Here is a 24,226-nt window from a genome sequence, read left to right on the forward strand (position 1 = left end):
CAGAGGTGTTCTCCCTCTCCATATTTCCATATTAGTCTTCACTGGTGTTTGCAAACATTCATTCAAACCTCTCCTGTCCTGTAGGCATGAGAGATAATGACAAAACACATAATGCATCCGTCTACGCATAATATGTGACAACAGAACAAATCCTCATTTTTGGATGGATGGGTGATGGAATGGGAAAGGTATGCATTATAGAAGAGGACGTACAGGATCTACAGTTTCAGGCAACAGGAACTGGCATGCCCAAATTTCTTTTTGTTTGCGAACAGTTGAAGATTGAAATGCCACCTGATTTCTTGCTGACTTTCTCTGGAATATTTAATATAAGTTCTCAGCCAAATATTTATTTTAAGCTTTGGAAAATTGGTCCCACAAGAGACATTAACTTAACTTGAAGAGGAAACATACTCAGTCATATAACTTGGCCTACGTGAGTGTAGTCTATTCGGTCAGTTTAACAGTACTTTAAAGACATTACCCTTGTGAAGGCATCACCTTGTCCTTGACACTTGCTCTGCATCGACCTACACCTGAACAGGTGAGAACTACCACCACTGGGAAAGGCTGTTCAGGTGCCGCCCAAGCCAAGGTTAGAGGATATTTCCATGGGCTGGGCCTTAGGACCTCCCTCACTGGGGAATGGGTGACGTCAACCAGAGAGGATGAAATTTGTAAGAGCTCTCACTCTGTTCCTATTTCCTCATGTAACACTCGTGGACCACACTGTGCACGTCTAAAGGGAAAAAAAAACGTTTAATGAAAAAACGCATTTTAAATGCGTTAAAAAGTAACTTTAATGTTGCTTAAAAGCAGCTAAGTGGTACTGGCAGTGTGCGTTACATTTCTTTTTTTCCCTTTTTTGTTATTTGGAGATGCATTTTTTCGCTACTGGTAGCTGGCAAAATTCATAAAACATCATTTGTGCCGCTTCAAATTGCAGAAAAAAAAAAAAAAAAATGGCAGGTTTTGTTTTGTGAATCCCACACAAAGTGTAAGGTCTTCTTCCAAGGCTCGCCATTTTGCGGAAACTTTCCACAATTACACAAGGACAAATCCACAGTAGCATAGCCAAAGATGGCAATATTTCCATAATGTGTAGCCTCAGTAAACTACTGTATAATTCAATACAGCCACAGCATGTTTCCCTCTGGATAAGAGAGGCACTGCTCTCACCTTTTCCTGAGTGGAAAATGTTGACAGCTGCATCCTACAAGTTAATACCCTAGTTAAGTCTGTGGTTGGTGTCAAAAATAATTTTAGGGAATGCAGGAAAATGTTCATATTTGAGAAGAAATACACGTGATCACGACATAACATTCAAGTTACAAGGAGTTAGAATAGTGCGTAAGCGGGGGATATTTTTGAGCGGTTGATTTTCTTAAAAATAGACGATCTTTGCGGTGGAATAACACAATTGACCAATGAGGAGAGGCAGGGGCGTGGATTTCCGGCAATCTCGTGTGGCCAGTGCAGAGTGGGCGTCTCATCCGTCTTCCCCCTCAGCTCGTACATGACTTAACGATTATACAAGTTGGGCCACCTCAAATCGTGAATTTTTCGGGTGCAGTTGGCCGACAAACATGACAGAAAGCTCCGCGAACAAGCTGCTAAACGGAGACGTCTGTCACCGATCCTCAAGTGGCAAGAAATCGGGTAAAAATGGCTTCGTGAAGAACCACTGCCTGTTCCAGCAGCCACAGAAGTATCGTCGCCTGAGGGAGAAGGTGAGGCCCAACCGTCAACTGCTCGATGGGGAAGGGCCAGAAACAAGCAATGCTGTGTTTATTATTGTATGTAGGGAAGCGGTTTACACAGGGAAAGTGACAACATTTGATGTTTTACCCAACGAGTGCCTATTCATTTCTCATTTCGGCTGTGAAGGCTTGTTTTGAATATTTGTTATGCCTACAAACAGGCGAAAAGTGTGCGGCCACACGAAGACAGCCCAACGTAATTTCCCATGGAAAACGGAGTGGATTATAATTAACTTAGTGTAACATTGATGTTAAAACAGTATTGTCCCAATGCGACATAATTCTTGCTAGCTAGCTATTTAGCATTAGTTACGCCGAATTTGGTTTCTGGTATGTTGTACCTGTGTTTTAAAAAGTAGCCAAGTTAATGCTATTTTTAAGACACAGTTTTAATTAATCAGATGAAAGTGGTCAGCTCATGTTAAATGATCTATGCTAAACCACCCATTTTTTCCACACACATTTTGGCCTCATTCAAGAGACTGTGCTGTAATTACTTGTACCTGACAGCTGATAGCATAACTTTAATGCTAACATTATTGCGATCCTTTTTTTTTTTTTTTTTTTTTTTTTTCTTATTGTGTTTCACTGAAAGCACATTGGTGCATGCTACCTGATCAGGGAGGATTGTAGGGGTGAGGTGCTGGTAACATTACACCTTGTTGTTATTTTGTGTGTGTGTGTGTGTGTGTGTGTGTGTGTGTGTGTGTGTGTGTGTGTGTGTGTGTGTGTGAGTGAGTGAGTGTGTGTAGTGTAGATGGACCAGTCTCTGTTTACAATGACACTAACATGGAGAATATCAGCAGGACCCTATTGTGTAATGTTACCATAGGAGCTGCCTCTGTCTTCTGGGAGAGGAGAGGAGAGAGGAGGTCTACCTCAACATAACAGATTAAGGGGGAGAGGAATGTCTCTGGGCTTTGAAGGGTGTGGCTCCTCTGAGGCTGGAATGAGAAGCAGAAAGTGGCTGGTGGTGTGTGGGGGTGCTTCACTCACACCTTTTGAAGTTTTCGCAGCAGTCTGGGTTCGGTGGGCCTCCGTCAACATGCACGCAAACAGAGAGAGAAATCCTAAAACTATGTAAAGAGAAATTCAAACTGGTGCTCCCACATGTTAGGCTGTCACATTCCACACTGGCAACAGCATTCAACCACAATGCTGCTAGTTTCAACATACAGTGGTTTCAATTAGGACCAGGTGCCATGACTGTCAGACAAACTAGGCCCATATGCATGCACTCTCTTCATTCTGTCATGAGTTGGAGATTATGTCAATTTTCCTGTCTAGGAATGGATCACTGCTGATATCTGTATCTAATATTGCCTTGATGTTAGGTTAAAATAAGGAAAGAGTATCACTTAACTAATACCACAATTCAAGAGCTATGTGAAACATTGGTATTTTCACATTTGTAAGGAAGTGGAAACAAATGACCTCAATCATTTTGGCTGGCAACCTCAAACCATCAATCTGTGTGTTGTTCAGTAAAATTAATGACTGACAAGATTGTGTTTGTCTGTATGAAATTTTATATGTTAGTTAAACTGTAGACAAGTGGAAAAAAAGTGGCATCAGTTCATCACTCTCTGGTCTTGGGGCTGCTTCTTGATAATACATACTGGTGGAAAGTGGTTGACAAAGAGGAAGCCATAGTGTGGAAACAACCGCTATCACAGCAGCAGACCCACGGGTGCACCACCCACAGAATGCCTATTCTCTTGTTTCTTTGCGATTTTAAAACGCAGCATTTCGTAAATCTGTGGATATGGCCTCAGCATCCAAAATTTTTACTCATGTTTTAATCGCCAACTTTAAATGTACCTCTCCGTCTGGGTCTTTGACTGATTTTCTTTTAATCATAATGTCTATAGGGTGTGTACAAGAATAACAGCAAAGGTGAGTAACTTGTGAATAACCCAGGCAGAATGTTTATGACCAGGGAGGGAAAAAAGATTGCCGTAACAATTCTCAGCTGACATAATATAATCAATAAGCAATATGCAGTTAGTGTGAAGAGGATTCACACACTTAGTTTATGAATGTTTAAGGCTGAGTGTGAAACACGTTTGTCTTTCTGTGGGCAAAATAGAATATGCCTGTTTAGCTGCAGAGAAAGCTTTGTAAAAGAAAGGATTTACGAAGAACAGAGTCTTAAACAGTGTTTGTTGGTTTGAGTCTAGTCTGGGTGACTGTTGCTACGCCATCCTGCAATAAAAGCTGCACAAATTTGACACAGGCTTACGTCTGCTAATTTCCCACCACGCTGTAGGTATAAAAAGTTGAGCAAATTTGACATGTAGTCTGAGCTGTATTTAGTTGCTGTGGTTGACCTCAGGATGTAATGGTTTCTCTGAGCAGTGTGCTTGGAAAATGAATGTGTTTTTGTGATCAGTGCAGGCTAGGTTGAAGTTTGAGACTGTACACAAACCAGGAGGCCTGGACTGTGAGTGAGATCAAGGCTTGGAGTGCTTTCTCAAGGATCTTTAGGTAGAGATAGACCTGTTTGACCGGCATTGAACACAAACATACACACACACACACACACACACACACACACACACATACACACACTACGGTGCTCTCCTGTTCTCCTTGGCTGTGGTATTTCTTTGAGAGGCATGACTGGTCACATGTGCCGTTGCTTAGTTGCAGGGCAGAGCTTGTAATGAGTGACTGCCTTCATTTGTTTAGTGTTGGTCTTGTGGACAACCAGTCCACAGTCCAGCTCATAGTGATGCCCCAAAGATATTTCTCAGTGGCTCACTGGCTTTTGGTTGAACACGAGTTTTCCTGCCTCTGGCTGCTTTGAGTATCCTGGAATAGCACTTCTGATGTCAGACCCAAGTTTGTGTGCTCCCACAATTTGAAATCAGTATTCAGGGTTTCAGGGTTATGAGAAACCTGGAAAAGTCATTACATTTGAAAATTTAAAATCCAGGCCCTGGAAAATAAAAGTTTTGGAAAAGTCATGGAAATCTGACTAAAGCACACTCAACTCTGAAGACTGGCCACTCAAAGAGTGAAACCATTGTGGTGATACCTCATTTCCGTTGTGTGTGCATGCATCAGTTTGTCATAGGTTATTTTACCTCTGTGAGTAAATACCCTCTGCATTTTTTTGTCAAAACAGTTGCAAATTGTGTTCTTAGGTTGGACTGGAGTTTAAAAACATTAAAAAGTATCTCTGTGTATATCTGTTACTCATTTGTTCCAAAGAGGCTCATGGACTGGCTTTTACATCAAATATTGTGAAAACACTCCCTTTCAGTTAAAAGCTAAGCTTTTTCCAGCACTTTTGGCTATGGAAATTAAGCTAAAATGTATGAGGAAATCCTTCAAAAGTCATTGAAAATCACTGGTAAAAATGTTTGAACCATGACTATTCATATTTATAATGCTTCATGCATTGGGGCTGTGTTTGTTTCACAAACAAGTTCATCCCCTTCTTGATGGGCATTTTTCTCATTATTCATCCAGGGGTGCTTAATGTGCTTATTGTGTACTTTACTAGCTTCCTAACCGTCTTGCCAAGAGAAACAGTGTTCACAGAGCCATTGCTACAAAGATGCCGCATACTTTTGGTTCCTCTGTTTTTGGCCTGGCAAAAGCAGAGTTCTCCTGTCTCTGTTTCTTGACAGGGGTAGAGAAAGAGGCTCCAGGCAGCTTACTGACTTGGCTCTGCTCTGCCTTCTCTCACATTCAAATGGGCTTTCTGCTGTGGCAGATTTAATGAGTAAACAGATCTAAAGTGGAGTTAAGTCATTACCTTCTAGAGGAGAAACGACTGCCTGCTGGAATAGCTAAGGCTCACAGATACTACGACAGCCTAACTATAGCATGTTAAAAGTTGGAAAGTTTTTTTCTCTTACTTTTTAATCAATGAAGTGAGAGAAGCAGGTATAAATAATGTGTGATCTATGTGTAATTGTGTAATTGATGCAAATGGGTTAGCATGTATGACACTTAGATGTGCCAGTAATAAGACTGTTGCGTAAGTTACTGAAGAAAGTTGCTCTGGTTTAAAATCTCTTTTTATGATAACTCTTAGTTGTTAGTATTAAATAACTTGTAATTACAGTTGTTGTCTTTCTCTTTGGTTTTCTCCAGAACCAAAATGTCACGCGTAACTCCAGCCTGTACAAGAAACCTTTTTTGGAATCATTTGAGGAGACTCCTCTACTGGTGGCCGTGCTCACCTACATGGGCTATGGCATCCTCACCATCTTTGGCTACCTCCGAGACTTCCTGCGCCACTGGAACATCGAGAAGTGCCATGTGGCCCGGGAGAGAGAGGAGCAGAAGGTACAGTAGGCCTTCTGTCAATATTACAGTTGACTGAAAGTTGTTTGAATGCCATTCTATTTAAAACTTAAACTCGCTGACATGAGAGCTCAAACTTTCACCTCAACCAGACAAATCATCTAGAAAAAACACTGAAAAAATATCAGACGCTGATATAATCTGTCAGCATGCCAGGGTTAAAATAGGTCAGTTAAATAGCCCAATGCATAACTGTTTTGATGTGACTGGCTGTGGCTTTTAATTGATGTTTTTTAATGGTTGTTAGAAACAGTGATCTATAATATATATGTATTCTCTTGAGTTTGAATTGTTTGTGATATAAGGTGTAAGATTGGGTTTTTTTGTTGTTTTTTTAATTATTATTTTTGATGTTGTAAATGTGCTACAGCACATTTTGTAACTTATATGATTACATGTGACAAATTGATTGAGTGATTGATTTGATACAATTTTATACCTCTGTTCATGTGTGAAGTTTTCTACAGCAGGGGTCTAAAAATCCTTTTTTTTAATGTTATGAAAACAAGATGAAAAGACATTGTTTTGTGTTGATTATGCCTCACAAATAATAATAAAAAATCTTTTTCAATCATATTTTTTGAATTAAAAAAAAATGCGAGAATGTTTAACCACAAACTCTGTATCATGAATCAAATCAAATCGTGTGATTAAAAAAAAAAAATCAAATTGCATTTGCAATTGTTACATCCCTATAATGGGCTTTAGTGTATACGGAACCAAAAAAAGGAAAAGCAACATCGGGTGCATATTTGGTCACAAGACATAGCAACCAAGCAAAAAAGATCAAACAAATCATGTGGTTAAATCAAGCACATTTTAAAAAGTAGAAGCCCACTGTGTTATGGACTGCTAGAAGGAGGACTGAATGGCTTAAGAGGCTTATTGGCAGCTATAAATGTTTGGCAACTTAAGTATCTGCAGTCACTGCCCAGCATCAGTCAGCAGAAATAATTTTTTGATCTAACTGCAACCTCACCTAAATGGTATGTCAATTAACAAACCCATGAAATTGTCTTTATATTGGATGCACTGAAAGGCGTCTAAGTAATAGGGCTTCATAACACAAACACCCAATTAAGACCCAAAGCCTAGATTCCCCTGCAGCACAGCAATTTATAGAAAAACAGCATATAGCAAATAGAATTTGCTGAAAGTGGAGGGCATTGAAGTTACTGAACAGTCCATTAAAGGTGGTGATCATTTGGCTAAATTGTTGCAGAAGGGAACATATTGAATTTTCAAGTTTGATGCTTTCATATATTGTGCTTTAAATGAGGAGGCTGGTTGCAGACCATTCCTTTTTTTTTTATGAATGTGATGCGGTTGAGTATGCATGTTGTAATGCGATTTTAACATTTAAAATGAGTGTAGTGAGTGTTTAATTGATTCTAATTGACTTTGACTTGCGTATGTGTATTCAGTCAGGTAAATGTACTTGGATTCACATCGTCTCCCCTTACACACCCTGTACATGCACTGGTTGAAACTAGTTAGCATTTCTAATTCTTTGTCCGTGATATGCTCATATTCTGATCACATCTTTTTTATCTACAGTTCTTTTTTGAGCAAGACTTCCTGAAGATAGCCTTGCATGGCTTCCTTTTTGCCTGATAATCAGAGTATTTCCTCATGAGTACCTTGTATTAACCCTACATCTTAGAATTTACTCCTTTGTTGACTTTTTTGGACACTTGGCCTCCCAAACAAGCCCAAAGAACGGCATCGTGTTGTTTGAATGTTGGGTGTGTGATCCTTGAATGAAACTCTGTATGAGACACGTCCTGCCACATTTGCTATCAGAGTCAGAATTGTCTTTCACACTTGCTTTCACACCATTTTTAAAAAACATGATTCAGCAGTGGTAGTGATACTTTCCTGTAGCATTTTTAACACAGACGTGTGATTCTCGATCAAGACAAAGTTCACAGCCAATTTGTATTGACAGTTCTACTGTTCTGTGATTGTAGTTAGCACAAAACAAAAATGGGTTCCTGTGAAATGTACTCAGAAGGTTCATATCGGAAGAAAGGTCACATTTAGTATGAGGATACATGGGAGAGTCTTAGCTGAAACCATGCCCCACAAACTGTACATCACATGAAAGTAGGTTGGCTTTGTTGTAGTGTTCAATATTGCACAGCTGTTGTTTTGCTGTTTTTCTTTTTCAAGCCCTTATGAATGTTTTTCTTCCATTCCATAGGATTTTGTCCCCCTCTATCAGGACTTTGAGAACTTTTACACCAGGAACTTGTACATGAGAATTCGGGACAACTGGAACCGTCCCATCTGTAGTGTCCCTGGTGCCAAGATGGACCTGGTGGAGAGAGTTTCCCATGACTATAACTGGACCTTCCAGTGAGTTGTTGCACTGAGGCTGTGTGTGTGTGTGTGTGTGTGTGTGTGTGTGTGTGTGTGTGTGTGTGTGTGTGTGTGTGTGTGTGAGTGTGTGTGTGTGTGAGTGTGTGAGTGTGTGAGTGTGTGAGTGTGTGTGTGTGTGAGTGTGTGAGTGTGAGTGTGAGTGACTGAATGTCTGTAGGTCTGCAAGGTTATTACAATATCAAGGTGTTGTCCATGTCGTTGATATCTGTGCTTCTTCTATCACTCATGAGGAGTGTATGGGTGATTATTTGTGTATATTTTACTGCTCAGTGGGACGTTCAGTGTTCTGCACTTCAGGTCAATGACCCATTTCTGATAGTAAGAGTGACGAAAGGCATGATTCAGTACTCACTGGTAGTGTCTGTCACATGGCATTGTGTTGAAACAGAAGGACACGTCATTAATCAAGGAAGATACATGTTCCAGACTTTAACAGAGAGTAAGCCTAAGCACATATCTATCTGTAATTTATACAAATACAGTCTAGACACTAAGAAATGTCTGATGTATAATTAGTGCTGGTTTTGACCCAGTGTTTTGCAGCTTCAGCAGTTTCCCAGGCATCTTTGCTCTATTAGGCTACTCCCACACTAATATGTTTTCATTTTAAAATGCAGAATTTTTGTTCCATTATGCCTAATGTCCAGGCTGGACTGGCATATTCGCTTGGATACACTTCTGACCCTGTATTAGTTTGAATTCTCCAAATAAACCTAACCCTAACCCTTATCCAATGATCTTGTCTTTAAGTTCAAAAATTTGCAGTAATATGGACAAACTGATATCACTCGCGGTTAGCAAGGCTGCTCACATAGGACTTTTGTTTTTCACAGCACCATGCTAAAGAAAAATGAATGGAGAGAATTCATATATATCTGCACTGACCTTTCCATGTACATAAAACAGTGTGACTTTACTGATAACTGTGAATATGGTTTCATGCTTTGTTTGCTGTTTTATATGATATGTACCAAGTGGGTTTTTTAGTGTTGGTCTAAGCAAGCTGAATTTCTGAAAGTTTTCTATAGTTTTGTGCAGCAGATGCTTGTGGCAGTAAAATGTTCAACATTGAATAGGAAATGGTTTCTAGGCAACCATGACTGGCATGCATGCTGAGGGTTGTTATTTCTATTAACCTTGAGTCTTGTGCCAAATCTCTCTCTCTCTCTCTCTCTCTCTCTCTCTCTCTCTCTCTCTCTCTCTCTCTCTCTCCCTCTCCTCATGTCCCTTTCTCAGGCACACAGGCAAAGTTGTGAAGGATGTCATCAATATGGGCTCGTACAACTACCTTGGCTTTGCTGAGAACACTGGCACTTGTGCCGATGCTGCTGTTGAAGCCACCCACAAGTATGGGGTTGGAGTGGGCAGCACCCGCTATGAGATTGGTAAGGCTTACAAAAGCTCTTATACAGGAGGCTTAGGATTTTAAAAAGCCTCTACAGACCTTAACTTTGAAAATTATGCCCTCATTTGTAAGTGGCACTTTCAAGAGACAACAGAGGCCGCAGGCAAATAGAACAGCATGTTGTAAACGACAGTTTGCATGAAACTGCTCACATGGATTAGTGCAGTGCTGGCTGTAAGCAATGAACACTGTCATCCATAATTGCTTGCCCAGCGAATTAACACTCTGCACCAGACCCTCTTAACCACTGGGACTGATGCACATGTGTACTGACCTCACTCTTAACACCATTAAACAAGGATAAGAAACAACTCAAAGACTTGACAAGCAGATATCCTATTAAACAACTACACAAATAAAAGTGACCTGGTTCCTGGCATGTTGTTGTTTCCAGGGAACCTGGACATCCATGAGGAAATGGAGCAACTGGTTGCCAGGTTCCTAGGTGTTGAGTCGTCCATGGCTTTTGGCATGGGCTTTGCAACCAATTCCATGAACATTCCTGCTCTCACAGGGAAGGTATGGAATTTCCTTCTTTTTCTTTTGTTTTTTTGTTCTCTCTAATACACCCTGTTCCAATCTCGCTTCTTTTGTAGGTGGTATTTTACAGCCACATTTACCCGTGTGCCCATAACTGTAACCGGATACTCTAACTTTTTCATTGTTTAAAAAAAATACATTTAACATTGTTTCCTACATTGAGGGAAAACAATGTGTGTTTTCAGATACACGGTAGCCCCTGAAGAGTTCAGACTGTTCCACAACATGCTCGTTTCCGTTCCACTTTTTAAAAACACTGACTGCAAGAGGGTTGCCTAATGGCATTTGGCTAGTCTCTTTTGCTATAACCCCAGCAGGTCAAACCCACCAGCCTGCACTTCCTCTGATTTTCTTAGAGCTCTAAATGTCTTCCATAGTTTAGTCCTTTTAAGTAATGTCTGAATGGAAAGTAATAATGTGGACTGACAGATGTATGTACCTTGTGAACAGACTTCCTGACAGTGAGAAGCAGATGCAAACAGACAGAGAGAGAGACAGACAGACATTGAAACATAAAGATTTCAGTCACTTCCCTTGTCAGGAGGGTTCATAAATTCTAAACTATGCCTGTCACTTCCCTGCAGGCTCACATCTTCAAATCATAGAATAACTGAGTGTTGTGTAATGTGCTCAATCATTCATTGACCAGAGAAAATGGTGTGACCTGTGGAAAGGTCTGGGTGTGTTTTGAGTGACAGGAAGTGGATAAGGCTTCCGCATTTGTTCTAGGAAATCAGCCTTTTCTCCCCATTAAGGGGATGGCTGGACTTGTACCCCAGACTGCTAAACCAGCCAGTGCTCTGAAGAAACACAATGAGGAAATAATGTGCTGATTTTTAAATTAGATTGTTGTTAATTGCATTTGAGAATGGCAGGTTTCAGAATAAGACTGTGTGAAATTTCAAAACGTACTTCCGTTGTTACTCAGTGGGAGGGTATCAAAGATGTAAACAGCTTAACCTGGATTAGAGTTGAACCAGAGTGTAGCCAGGCCAGGGGACTTACTGTATATAAGTGTACACAATGTTCCAGGTATTTAATTCTCTGCAACAACCAATAATCTTCCAAGCATAATAATAATAAAGTAATGCACATGAAAGTTATTATTCAACGCTGGAAAAGTTCAGTCAGTTAAATCTTTATGTTAATAGCCTTCTTAAGAGTTCTGCTTTCCTATAGTAATACCTACGTATTGCTCCATAATGGACTTCACCCTCTACAATAAATAGTGTTTGTGTTCTCTGGCTAATTAGGAATGTCTACTCTGCTGGTTTTGAAATTAATATCAAAATTACTGGGTTACTTTTTGTCGATTGGTCAGACATCCCAAATTCTGCCTGAATAGCTGGAATGGATTTTTTTTTTTTTTTTATTTGTTCTAGGGTTGTCTTATCCTGAGCGATGAGCTGAATCATGCATCCCTGGTGCTGGGTGCTCGCCTGTCTGGGTCCACCATTCGGGTGTTCAAACACAACAGTGAGTGACCTCTAGTGCCTTGCACATTACATAAGAGTAATTGCATAGAATTTTTTTCAAAAACATGAACCCAAAACATGAAGTAACACAGAGGACAGAGAATTACAGTGATTAAAATGGATTCCCTGATTACTTTGCAGACAACAGTTATGTCCTCAGCAGCTTTTAGTTGCCTTACCCAAGAGAAAGGCAAATACATTTAACAAAGGTGTGTCTGTTGCAACTAATTGCTTGACTGAGTGCACATTATTTTGTTCACACAGTAATGGGTGTGGTACGCCTTTCTGTGTAGGACAAATACTAATACACACTACACTCACCTGAGCAGTATCAAAGCTCAGAGTCAGCAACCAGGAGCTTTTTTTTAATCTAATAATGATTTTTATCTGTAAAACTTGCAAAGAAAAAATGACACATGCATATTTCAGGTTACCACTAAAGAAAGAAAAACTGTGAAGCTGTAACCAGCTAAGTTTGATATTTTTAAATGATAAATGGCCATTAACTAACATTACAATGAATCAGTTAACTGACTATTTGTTTCGGAAGTAGTTGTAATCATAAAATATTGTAGTCATTGATCAAACAATGCATATTTTATAAATGGAATAGAATCTATCCTTTCACTGTATGACTTCTGTTGAGGTGTCTTTCTCCGTGTGTCTGTCTAAACTGTGTGTTTAACTCCTGTGTGTTGTAGACATGCAAAGTCTGGAGAAGCTGCTGAGGGATGCCATCGTACATGGGCAGCCAAGAACTCATCGGCCCTGGAAGAAAATCCTCATTGTGGTTGAGGGTATATACAGGTATATCTGTTAATATGTCTGCGTCTGTCTCTCTCATAAAGGCATTTGACCACATGCCAAAATGACAGGTAAATGGATAATACTGAGTTATTTATGCATTTATTTATTTTCGTTGGTGTCAGTTGTCTGGGCTGCTGCTCTTCTTGAAGTTATTTATTATTATTAATTTAAAGGGGGATAATGCACATTAATAAACATGACTGTAAATGTGCTAGATTTAGCCTTGAGGCTAATTTTCATCCGTAGTCCCTGGGCAGGTTGATGGATTAAAAGAACATTAGGAGAAAAAAATTCCTATTCCTGGCGTTGTCTTGTCTGCACAGCATAGTTGGACACATCACAGCTTGTTTGTTTCCCTACTTTCAGAAGATGTTTGCAGCTCATTTCTATACAGTGTGAACTACAATTTGCAGACTAAAAAAAATGTTAAATAATCTATCACAGTAAACACAATACCATAAATTTGATTTTGTCAAAGTTTCTGTATTATCCTTGTTTCACTGCACCCACATTGTAGGCCACGTGTTCAGTTTTTTTTTGTTTTTTTTTTTTTTTTCTTTTCATTTCAGTGTGTGCATTATGTTACATTACTGTCAGCAATGTGACCCCCACAGGAAGAATTGTGAGTCTCAATCAGGAAAAAAAAAACTGTGTCACATCTACATCTTTTTATTTAGGGCGTCTTTGTTAACTGGGACAGCAGTTAATTCCGAGCTAGGTTTGACACTGTTAACTTTGTGTTTTGGGTTTCTGTGATGCTCAGTAGTAAATGAAAAGCGTAAATGTGCAGTCATTTTGCTCTGGTTGCCGAGAAAGTCACTTATTTTGATGCAGGGTTGTCCACTCTATTTGAGACATTATGGCATTAGTAGCGACAATATGGTGGTATTAAATAAAATAGCCAGACATCCCAAAGTCTGTTTGAAGGTATTTATATGAGCCCTGTTCTCACTGTGCAAGCAAATCCATTTGTAGTAAAACAGTGAAGCTTTTTACAAGACAGCTGAAGCAATGCCTCAGCTTTTTACAGTTCTATACCTGATGTTGTATTCAGCTGCTGACTTTACATAGTAAATCCAAAGAAATAATTTGGTTGGGCAATTTGTAGTGTGACCATACCTCACCCTTGCTTTAGTCCCAACTGATGATTCCCTCTTATGTTTCTGTGCCATGACCTTGCTATGATGGTAACACTCACTCATTTCCCTGTGTCTATATAAAGAAAATAATGGCAAGGTGGACAAAGTGCACTCTCTCCTTGTAAACACAGCTGTCTGCCTTGTTCATTCAGGTGTACTTACTATATAAAGGCAGTCAATCCATTTGATCAATATAGTTCTCAGGGAAACTGCCTGAGATAGTCAATACACTTGACTAATGCAATTTTAATGGAGTGAAATTTCCAGAGGGATTTACAAAGGAAATGCTTCAAGTGCTAAACAATGCACACACAGCTACACATATAGACTTAAACAAAGAGCACAGACATATTGCAGATGGCTCACATGTTCCTCACTTCACCGTAGTTTTCTGTTTTTTCAGGTTTGAGTGCATTGGTTTTGCAAAATGTACTGTGCACCATTACTGATGCAGTATCCAGATATTTTCATAGCAGTATTTTTACTGCAGTACTTGCATCATGGTATCAAGAGCCAAATTCAGATCAGTTAGATAGCTGTGGGCAAGAGACTTTATTCCCCTACATTTAGCTTTGAGGTATCAAACAGCATCATAAGAGCACTTCAGTGTTTTTTTACACAACACATCTGATCTTTATTGAGCACTGTCAAACTAATAAAAGTAAATTAACATTTCATTCGACACTACTCATCTTTGTTGTTATACGGTGAGAGAACTTTGAGGTTCCGCATCACAGTTAGGGATTAAGTCAAATGATTGATTTGGGATCTGCAAAAGCCCCCTCGAAAAAGGAGGTCAGATGCAAATTGTGTAGTGGGACTACAAAACATTTACCCCTTTTTCACACGAGTTCCTCCTCTTTGCAGTATGGAGGGGTCCATTGTTCGTCTGCCAGAGGTCATTGCCTTGAAGAAGCGCTACAAAGCCTACCTTTACCTGGATGAGGCCCACAGCATCGGGGCTCTGGGGCCTAATGGCAGAGGGGTGGTTGACTACTTTGGCCTGGACCCCAAAGATGTGGACATCATGATGGGAACCTTCACCAAGAGCTTTGGTGCTGCTGGGGGATATATTGGAGGCAAGAGGGTGAGTGAATTATGGCAAAGGTAAAATTAAGCGGTTATGCTTAAAAACAATGGAAAATAAAGACTTTTCTCTAATAAGAGCTTTCTAGATCATTGACTTAAAGTATTGAGGCGTATTTGAACAAGTGGTTCCCCCCAAAATTTGATCACTTAATGCCTTGATACAAAGGCCTTTTGTTGGTGGCATTCATGACAGTTTAGTAGTGTCTGTAGTCTGAAGACTGTAAAGCAAATTTTCAACAAGATTTATTGTTTTGTTTTGTTTTTTTCCCTTTACCATGTGCCTGTCCCTTTAAGAGTACAAGTAAGCTGATGCAAACAAGTTAATCTTTTTATGACAGAGTCAGATTTAGTCGTTAGGTCAGGCCCACTGATATCATCAGAGTTACAGCACTTACTCATCCTCCTCAGGGACATTGCTGATTTCCTGACAGCTGACACCCAATGTCCCCTGTGTCATTCAGTTTACGTCATCACATGCTGTTGGTCAACACTTTTACCAGCAGTGAACTGCGATTCCTGTGTTTCAGATATGGATTTCATACAGCTTTATTTTCAGTTTCAAAATGACTGACTTATCTACAATTCTTGAAAAAGAGTGACTTGAAATTCTTGACTTTTTTCAAATTGTTTTGGAGGAGAACAACATTTTGGGCAGCACACCCTCATCAGAACATGCCCAAAATACACAAATGATTGTGTGTTTCCCGAAATATTGTTTGACTGCTACTAGTATGCTTGATTGATTGTCACTCATGCTTTTTACTTTGAGAGTCAGGATTATATTAATGTGTAGAAACCTGAAGTTATTCAGGACACCTATCAACATAGTTGTATTTTGCACATCTGTTGCTTTACCTCTTGCACTACCAATATTTCACTCCATTGTATGCTGTTCCTATTGTCCTCACACTACTGCAACTACATACAACTGTATGCCTTGTCAGCACTATGTGTTGCATTTTATCCCACAGTCAGTATGTCTGTCCTGTTATGTCCAACTGTCTTGTACTTTGTCACCTTCAGTTAACCAAATCAAACTTCTTATGTGTCTGTTGGACTTGGCAAATAAATGTTAAAAATAAAAGAAGTTATATACAAGTAAAAGTTAATAAATTACAATGGACCTTCTCTTAAAGGAGCTGATTGACTACCTGAGGAACCACTCTCACAGTGCCCTGTACGCCACTTCCATGTCCCCTCCAGTGGCCCAGCAGATAATCACATCCATGAAGACCATCATGGGAGAGGATGGGACCACACTGGGTAGGTCAATCTTAAGTCTAGTGAAAAAATCACTCAAAAGTGTGACTCTAGATCAGCAGCTGGGTTGCACAGTGGGTGGGAAGATCCCTTAACGAAAGACATGTGCCTTGTCTGCATATATCTACTCTGCTGAAGTGTCCTTTAGCATGGCACCCAAGAGTGCTGCTCTGGCCTGGCTACTTTCATCTTACCATGGATAGGGCAACCAAATTCAGAATTTCACTCAGTGGAGAATCACATTATTCTCTGACTGATGGGATGCTTTCCTCATATAGTTGGAGTGCGCCTGGGGAAAGTAGAAAACAAGAGAAGGCATAATAAAATATATTGAGGGTGTTGTCTTACTTGCTGCAAATATTCTCCTTAATTAACTTAGCCTTAGAGCTATACCACTGCTAAAGTATGAGTACATGTAGCAGAGGCTCTGGTCAGAGTTACATGAAGATAGATTAAAACTCAGTAAAACACAGTATAAACCAATCACAGTAATCCAGGATGGTTCTCTAGAACGCTAGAACATTGTTTAGGACCATCTTTTATGATGGTTGCCATTTGTTTGCTGTTCCACCCACATAGAACGCAAAAAGTTTTGGGTGGGCAAGATACACTAAGCAAGAAGAAATGTAGATTGGTTGGAGCTGGCTCTGAGGAACATGTCCAGATAGGAGAAAATACTTTATGTGCATGGTGGAGTGAAGGAACCCTTTTTGTTGGGCTTTTCTCGCTTTCCTTTTTCCTTGGACAGCAGCCAATCAGAAATGGTGTCCTAGATTTTAGGCCTAGTTTCTGGGTCACTTGGAAAGTGTTTTGCTGGTCTGTTTTGGGAGTACACATTGCCAAGGTCTATTTGCCATGGCTTTCTATTCATGACCACAAGATGGCAGCATAGACTTGCGGCTCTGTGTGTTTACATGAATCTGAGGTTTAGTCCTCCCTGGTAGTGCAGAGTCATTGACTTTGTAGGTGATAACTGGAAGAGAGTGTTACGGTGAGTTGCCAGAATATCATAAGTTTTTTTGCTTGTTTGTTTTTCAGGATCACATCAGCTTTGCCACCTTTTACTATGTTCTTCATACTGAGTCTGCCTATTTACTCTTCCAGTCTCTCATTCCCAGCCAAGTGATAAAAATTAGTATTGGTAGCCAACTGGCAAATAGACATAAGTAAACAAAGGAGTGTTTGACTAGTTTATCGTACCCATATGGCATTTGCAAACTCAGTTATGATATTATTTAAAAATCACCTGGACTCATGCCCCCCTCCCCTTCAATTCACATTCGCAATACCTCAGTGGCTACTATAAAATGGAAGATGCTCAAAGAGGGATTTTCATGCTCAGTAGTCCTTTCCTGTTCTATAAAAACACCTGAGTTTATTTTTCAAGGCTGTGGTGACAAAAGGTTTGCTCCAATTGCACCTAAATCAGGATGCGATGTATCGGAAAAATGCAGCTTATTAAAACTTTGAGACCCTCACTTCAAATTTTGGGGATCTCTTTTGCAAGATGAAGACTGACTTTTTGCAGTTGTAGTTCCTCTATCTGAAGAGCTTGATATGAAACTAACACTTAAGTGTTCATGTATCTCAAACATGAGCTTGACAGTGGTTGACAGTCTGCCTTAGTCCTTCCTTTGTCTTCCTCTGTCTTTTGCAAAGTGCAGTGTTTAAGAACTGGTAGGTGGACAATATCCTGCCTCTTTCAGAGTCAGCCCAGGCTGATTGAAGCTCTTGGAGTAGCATTCTGTTGACTCTACTACACTCTCTCTTTATGGCTTTCAGATGTGTGTTTTGTTGGTGTGTGAGAGCCTTTGCCCTCCAGCTGGGTACAAAGCGGCATGGTGCTGAGGGTCTGAGATCCCGACAGATCATGCTCTGTTGTACTCATCTCTTATACACACATTCACACACACAAACAGGTCAATCTGTGGTCTTGGTTTTCTTGAAGGTCTGTACACTTTAACTCCTTATGGGCCTTGAGGGTAGCAGTTTCCCTTAAAATCCTGATATAAAATCAGATTAGCCTACCTCGGGAGTCCAGCTCTCAACCATTAGGGAGAAGAATAAACACCTGAACCAACATTGGTGGTTAGAAACGACCTCCATGCCTACTTTAGTCTTTCCACAATGTCATCAGCTCTTTTTAAGATCGTTCCCTGAGACAAGGAGGCTAGACATGCTGACCTTGTACCATATTCCAGCTTGACAAGTTTTCCTTGTGGAACAGTAACAGTGACAGTCTGATTAGTTGCAGCCCAGTCACTGTTTGAAATTCACGCCTTTGAAGTCTCAGACACTGACACTGAGTCGCAGTGACAGTTGAGTTGCCTGCTTACAGTTTGGTGATGTGTTCAGCTCTAAGAATGGCCGTTCATGGTTCCAGGCCCAGACTTACATCAAAATGGACCTCTCTTGTTTAAAGCTCACATCAATCAATTATGTGGATGGGACTTAAGGGTAAAAGACGGGCAAGACAGTGTTCAATGTGAGACCAGTGTGAAAGGAATGCAAAAACACTTACAAAACACTCTGCCTGAATATCACATGCTACTGTTTCATTTTTCCTCCAACTAATCACTCAGTGCTGAGAATAGTTTTGGATTCCTGGACTCTGGAAAAAAATGTCTGGGTAAATATGTCAGACTTTGTTGTGTCTCGGGCTGCTTTGAAGCTGTCATGTTTCTGCTCTGTTTTTCAACACGGCCAGGCAGATGTCTGTTGTTGTTGTTGGCGCTTTATGCTGTGTGGTTATTTATTTGGTTAAGATGCTATCTCTGCAGGCTTGGCATTATGCAGGTTTGAGTGAGGCAACCCACTGTGTGCATGAATAGGTCATAAGACTGACACACATGGATTGATCCCTGTTTGTTTTCACCCCCTTGGCCTCTCAACTTATTGATAACAAATGTTGTAGGGTTTTCTCCAAATAAATGTATGTCATTGTCAAATGGATTGAAGATTTAACTGGGGACCAAGCTCAAGAACTGCCAAAATGGAGCCAAATGAAAGCACAGAATACCTCATTGGCCAACGTCTTCTAAAAAAAAAAAATGCAGTGATGTTTCTTTGCCAGCCAGTCGAATGTCATCACAACTAATTTCATGTTGCATATATCCTCTGTAAAGCCATGTAGTTGAAAGGAAAAGACAAGTAAACATTAATGTAAGAGCTGCTGCTGTCCTGATGTGGAATTTTTTTTTTTTTTTTTTTTTATATATCATGGATTAATGTTTCTGTGTGGTTTCCATTAATATTTATTCACTTTCAATATTGTGTGTTATGAAGATCTCCATTGCCAAAGTAATTGAAAGTTTTTCTCTTTTTTTTTTCATTTAATTTGAAGTAAAGTGATAAAGCACTGTTTTTATTGGAGAGAGTTTAGCGTCTATTCCTTAGATAGTTGAATATTTCATGGTTGGCATCTGCTCCTGCTGTGCAAGCTGGACTTTGCCTCCACTTGAACATTTTGTCTCTGTCCTCTCCAGGTGCTGATCGCCTCAGACAGCTGTCAGAGAACACCACTTACTTCCGCAGGAAACTGCGTGACATGGGCTTCATCATCTATGGGAATGATGACTCTCCTGTGGTACCCATGATGCTCTACATGCCTGCAAAAATTGGGTAAATGATTCACCTTCATTCCCTATTATTTAAGGGAATCCTTGGAGATCAAAATATGCGTTTTTGACTGCTGTTAACCTCAAAGATTTATCTCTCGTTAATCATTCCACACCAAGGAAAGACATACAGGCCTTTGCTTTTTTTTTTTTTTTAATCAGTGACCTTCCTTTCCTTTGTCACTTTTTGTATTGAAGACAGTTAGTAATGTCAGTCACACACATGGCAGAAATATCATCTCAGATGTGGTGATAGTTGAGACATCAGACCCTCTTCAGGATTGCCAAGTGTTGCTCTTCGTCTAATCCTGTCATTGCGTTGCAGGGCATTTGGTCGGGAGATGTTGAAAAGAAACATCGGCACAGTGGTGGTTGGCTTTCCTGCCACGCCCATCATTGAGTCCAGGGCGCGTTTCTGCGTGTCGGCCGCCCATACCAGAGAGATGCTTGACACGGTGAGTCACTTAAAATAGCATCTCTGTGTATAAACTCAAACTTTTCGACACCATGTACCTGCCCAAGACTTTAAACGTGAAGTCTACACAAGGTTGCATATTCTGATTGTTTGATCATACAGCAATATCTCTGTACAGAAATTCAACAACATTCATATACATCACATTTTCTGTTAGGTTCAACTTTAAAATGCACTTATATATTCAGAACACAGTATTTGTATTTGCTGCACCACCATCCCTGATGTGTATCAGTAATACAACATTGTCTGTTCACCGTTGGGAGTGATAAGGAAGAAGTAGTTTCTCAGATAATCTATACTGTACACGTTGGTTGAATGCTGCAGGACTTCTGCTACCAAAATTCAACTCCCTTTTGGTCTTGTGTAGAAGTCACTTAATGATTTCGACTCAAAGTCTGTCATCTTGACCATTGGGTGCAATTCAAGAGGGTGCTGTTACACTTAATGCTGAATATTTTTATTCCTCTGACACAATTTAAGAGTCTGTTTTTATTCCATGGATGATCAGAGTACTAAGTGAACTTTGCTCAGCAGTTGGTCGGTCAGTCAGTCAGTTAGTTCTGCCTGACTGCTGACTGACAGAGCCAACATATTTTGCGTGTGTGTGTGTGTGTGTGTGTGTGTGCGCGCACATGTTGAATAATAAAAGCATCCAATGTGTCCTTTATTATAGAGGAACTTGGAAGGCCAAGCTGTCTCTAAATATTACAGTGTGGCTCAGACAGAGCTTTTTACTCAGGCCGCTCTGTCTCTCCAAAGACACTTCATTCATCTCACTGAAGAGTATGTCAACACCATTTTTAATAGTCCATTTAAAGGGCATCAGCCTGCCTTTGTTGAGCACTTCGAGGAGCCGCTTTTTCCGTCTTTGGAAAACCCAGACCTCACTATTTCTCAAGCCATGGAATCAGAGAAAAAGGTCAGGCGGAAGGTAAATTGTTTCCAGGTGTCCTGCAGTGTTGCAACGCTGATACAGTCTCTGCTGGAAAGGAGTGGAGGAGTTTCTGCTCAGATGTGGTTTTGCAGGGAGCTCTCTGTTCACCTTTTCTCCAGTGCCTGCTCTCCTTCACTCCTCTGACACCAATTATGTATGACAAAAAGATAAAATCCTTGTTCACACTGTCATTTGGCATGATTAATCATCTGCAGCCTTTTTTTTTCTCTGGCAACACATTATCATAATGTGCTTTTGATCTACATACATAATGTCTTACAATTCAGGATTAATAACCTCCTTCCTCTTTCTTGGTCAGGCACTGGAGGCCATCAGTGAAGTGGGCGACCTGCTGCAGCTGAAGTACTCCAGACGTGAGCAGCCCCTGCCTTCTCTGGCTTGGATGTCTGAGGAGAGTCTGCTTCAGGACTGAGCCGCTGCCTCATCCCCTTCCCGTTATATCCAGCCTTCTGCCCCTGTACACTGTTCCCAAGCAGGCCCCCACCCCCGTTCTCTCCACTCCTCTGTCTTTTCCCTTCACATACCCCTCCCTTTTCCTCTGAGCCAGTCACTATCACCAAACTCCCTCTACCACTTTCTGTTCATGGTTTCTCCCATCCACCTCCAGTCCCTGTGAACTCACCAGAGCCAAAGTCTCCACAGGTCCGCCCCACTTAGAAAGCCTGCACACTAGCATTGCTTATCAGCCTGTGTGTGTGTGTGTGTGTGTGTATGTGTGTGATGCATTCTGTGACCTGTTCAGCTGAGTCACCCATAGCAAGAGACCAGAGGCATCCACATGTTTCTCTATGTGTCTTGTTACAAAGTGTGTTCAGATCCCATTCAGTTTGTACTAACTTATTGAGACTGCATTTGTGCAAGACCTAACGTCAAGTCTTATTCCTGTGTGCAAACTGAACTAGTCTTATTTGTGCAATACTAATAATAATGTGGAGTTTCTATGTTAGTTCAAACAATGCAGACAGAGTTTTGCTATGGGTTGCCACTCATGCACTTGGGAAAAAAATATATAAAGGAGGAATAGGTTCATAACATTTGTTATTATGCACACAAGAGTTTAAAAAAAAAAAAAAAACATATATGTAAATATTATTTATCCCAAAATTGATAGAGTACTGCCTTAGGGTAGCATCCCAAACCTCAAAGAAACATACATTATTTCAAAGGAGCAACATAAGCATGTGTTCTCCATATGTATTTATCTGATGGCTTTTTCCTAATCACTTTTACTTGAATAAAGACTATAGAATATTGGGTTCTTTCCCTAACCAAAGGATATATATGTATAGATATATTTTTTACCTTTCTCTTGAAATGCAAAGCACCTGTTCACAAAGAAAAAAAAGCAGGGAAAGAACCCCTTTGGAAGAGGAAGAGCAAGGAATATTTTTTACAGCTTATTTTCTAGAAATATTTTTCAGCCTTATTTACTGTTTACACCTGCACTCAAAAACTTGAGCCCAGTGTCTTTAACATTTCTATATGCTAATGAGCTACATGTGTGATTTTTGTCGTTGTCATTCTCACTCAAGTGCTTTCTTGTTAATCAGCGTCGACACCAATCTCTGAACATGATGACACGCTGTAACTTAGATCTGTATGTATGACGATTGTGCTCCCATGCTTATCTGATATACAGACAGCTTTATTTATTTAAAATTGCTTTCCTGTCTTTCTTTCAGCTGTCTATTTTTGCGAGAAATGTACCCTTTTATCTGAAAGGCAGCTCCAAATGTGTCCCAATGGAACGTGTGTGTTTTAGCTGACTACTTACACGTCTTACTTCAGTGCTCACACTACTGACAGGCATTGTAAATGCACAGATGATGTAGTCACTGAAATTAGCAGGATTTGTTTGGGCATGCTTAAAATGTCAGAACAGACTTTTATCTTTCCCGTACTGTATCATCTGTGATCATCTTATTGAATGGCATTCCAAATCGACCTGCAGTCACTGTTAGGTGTTTTGTTTTACCGTTACGTTTTCTGTGTGAACTTACATAGACAGGTCACCCCTAAGTTTTGCATATTGTATGTGCCACTGTTAAGCATCCAATTCATGTGTGTATGTTTATGTTCTGTCTGTTCTGTTTGTTGATGTGAATTGAAAATAGTTGTTCATCTTTGGGCCACACCAATGTAGCCAGTCAGAAAGCTGGCCCTTGTGTGGCATTGTGACCATTCCTGTAAGTGTCCACCAAAACTACTAAACTCAGCTGATGTTTAGAAATGCTTTTATTGATGTTTTTTTGGCATTATGGCACAGTATGACAACTTTTAAGGACACTTTTTTACTGTATGTACATCACTGCAGATACAGACATTTATTGCATTGTTGTCTTTGAGTGACAGTCATTCCAAAATGTTTTCTTCAAATCTTTTCTCCAAAATGGCTTAAAAACAGTTGAACAATGTATTTTATTCAATAAACGTTACAGAACACATGAGAGTATAATATGGAATTTCACTTTTGAGACAGCACTAAAACTCTTAGCTCCGCTTCTTGTCAGAGTTTCCTCTCAAGCTGTCTGGTGGCCTGCGCAGTATGTTAAGATCCTCTTGAGTTTCTCTCTTTGGAGGTAGAGTGAAATTGCAAACAGTAACATCAGCCAGTTTTCCTTTAGTTTGAAACAGGAACACTGAAAACGGACGATTAAAAATGTAGTTATTTTCAGAATTGCCTCTGTTGATAAGAAGTGACATTGTTCAGCCTACCACAAAACAGTCCTGTAAACTGACCTGCAGCGGCAACTGGAAACTTCCTTATCAGTCGCTTTTGCCCTTAGCAATTTCATTGTATTGGGTCAAAGATAAACCACTTAAAGGGGTTTGTAAAGCCATGATGTATGTTGACCGTGCTGTTGGAAACAGTGCTGCAAAGATTAAATCACTTTCTTTGTATTAAACTCTGTAATGGCTCTGTTTATTTACAGTGGACACGTGCAGATTGTACTAAACTTTCAATGACAAAGCTTTTTGACAGGTTAGTCTTTGATATT

The 24,226-nt window shown here is 40.1% G+C and overlaps 1 protein-coding gene across 1 annotated transcript; it reads left to right on the forward strand.

Moving 5' to 3' along the window:
- Nucleotides 1-1,481: 1,481 nt before the first annotated feature.
- Nucleotides 1,482-23,671, forward strand: sptlc2b (serine palmitoyltransferase, long chain base subunit 2b). Its single transcript, XM_030047436.1, has 12 exons — nucleotides 1,482-1,730; nucleotides 5,868-6,062; nucleotides 8,284-8,438; nucleotides 9,699-9,847; nucleotides 10,262-10,386; nucleotides 11,790-11,883; nucleotides 12,584-12,689; nucleotides 14,696-14,915; nucleotides 16,054-16,180; nucleotides 19,663-19,798; nucleotides 20,120-20,249; nucleotides 21,526-23,671. Exons 1-12 carry the CDS (start codon nucleotides 1,587-1,589, stop codon nucleotides 21,637-21,639), a joined length of 1,695 nt encoding a protein of 564 aa, XP_029903296.1. The 5' UTR covers nucleotides 1,482-1,586; the 3' UTR covers nucleotides 21,640-23,671.
- The last annotated feature ends 555 nt before the right edge of the window (nucleotides 23,672-24,226 follow it).

This window comes from Myripristis murdjan, chromosome 24 (assembly GCF_902150065.1).
Source record: "Myripristis murdjan chromosome 24, fMyrMur1.1, whole genome shotgun sequence".
NCBI classification, from domain to species: Eukaryota; Metazoa; Chordata; class Actinopteri; order Holocentriformes; family Holocentridae; genus Myripristis; species Myripristis murdjan.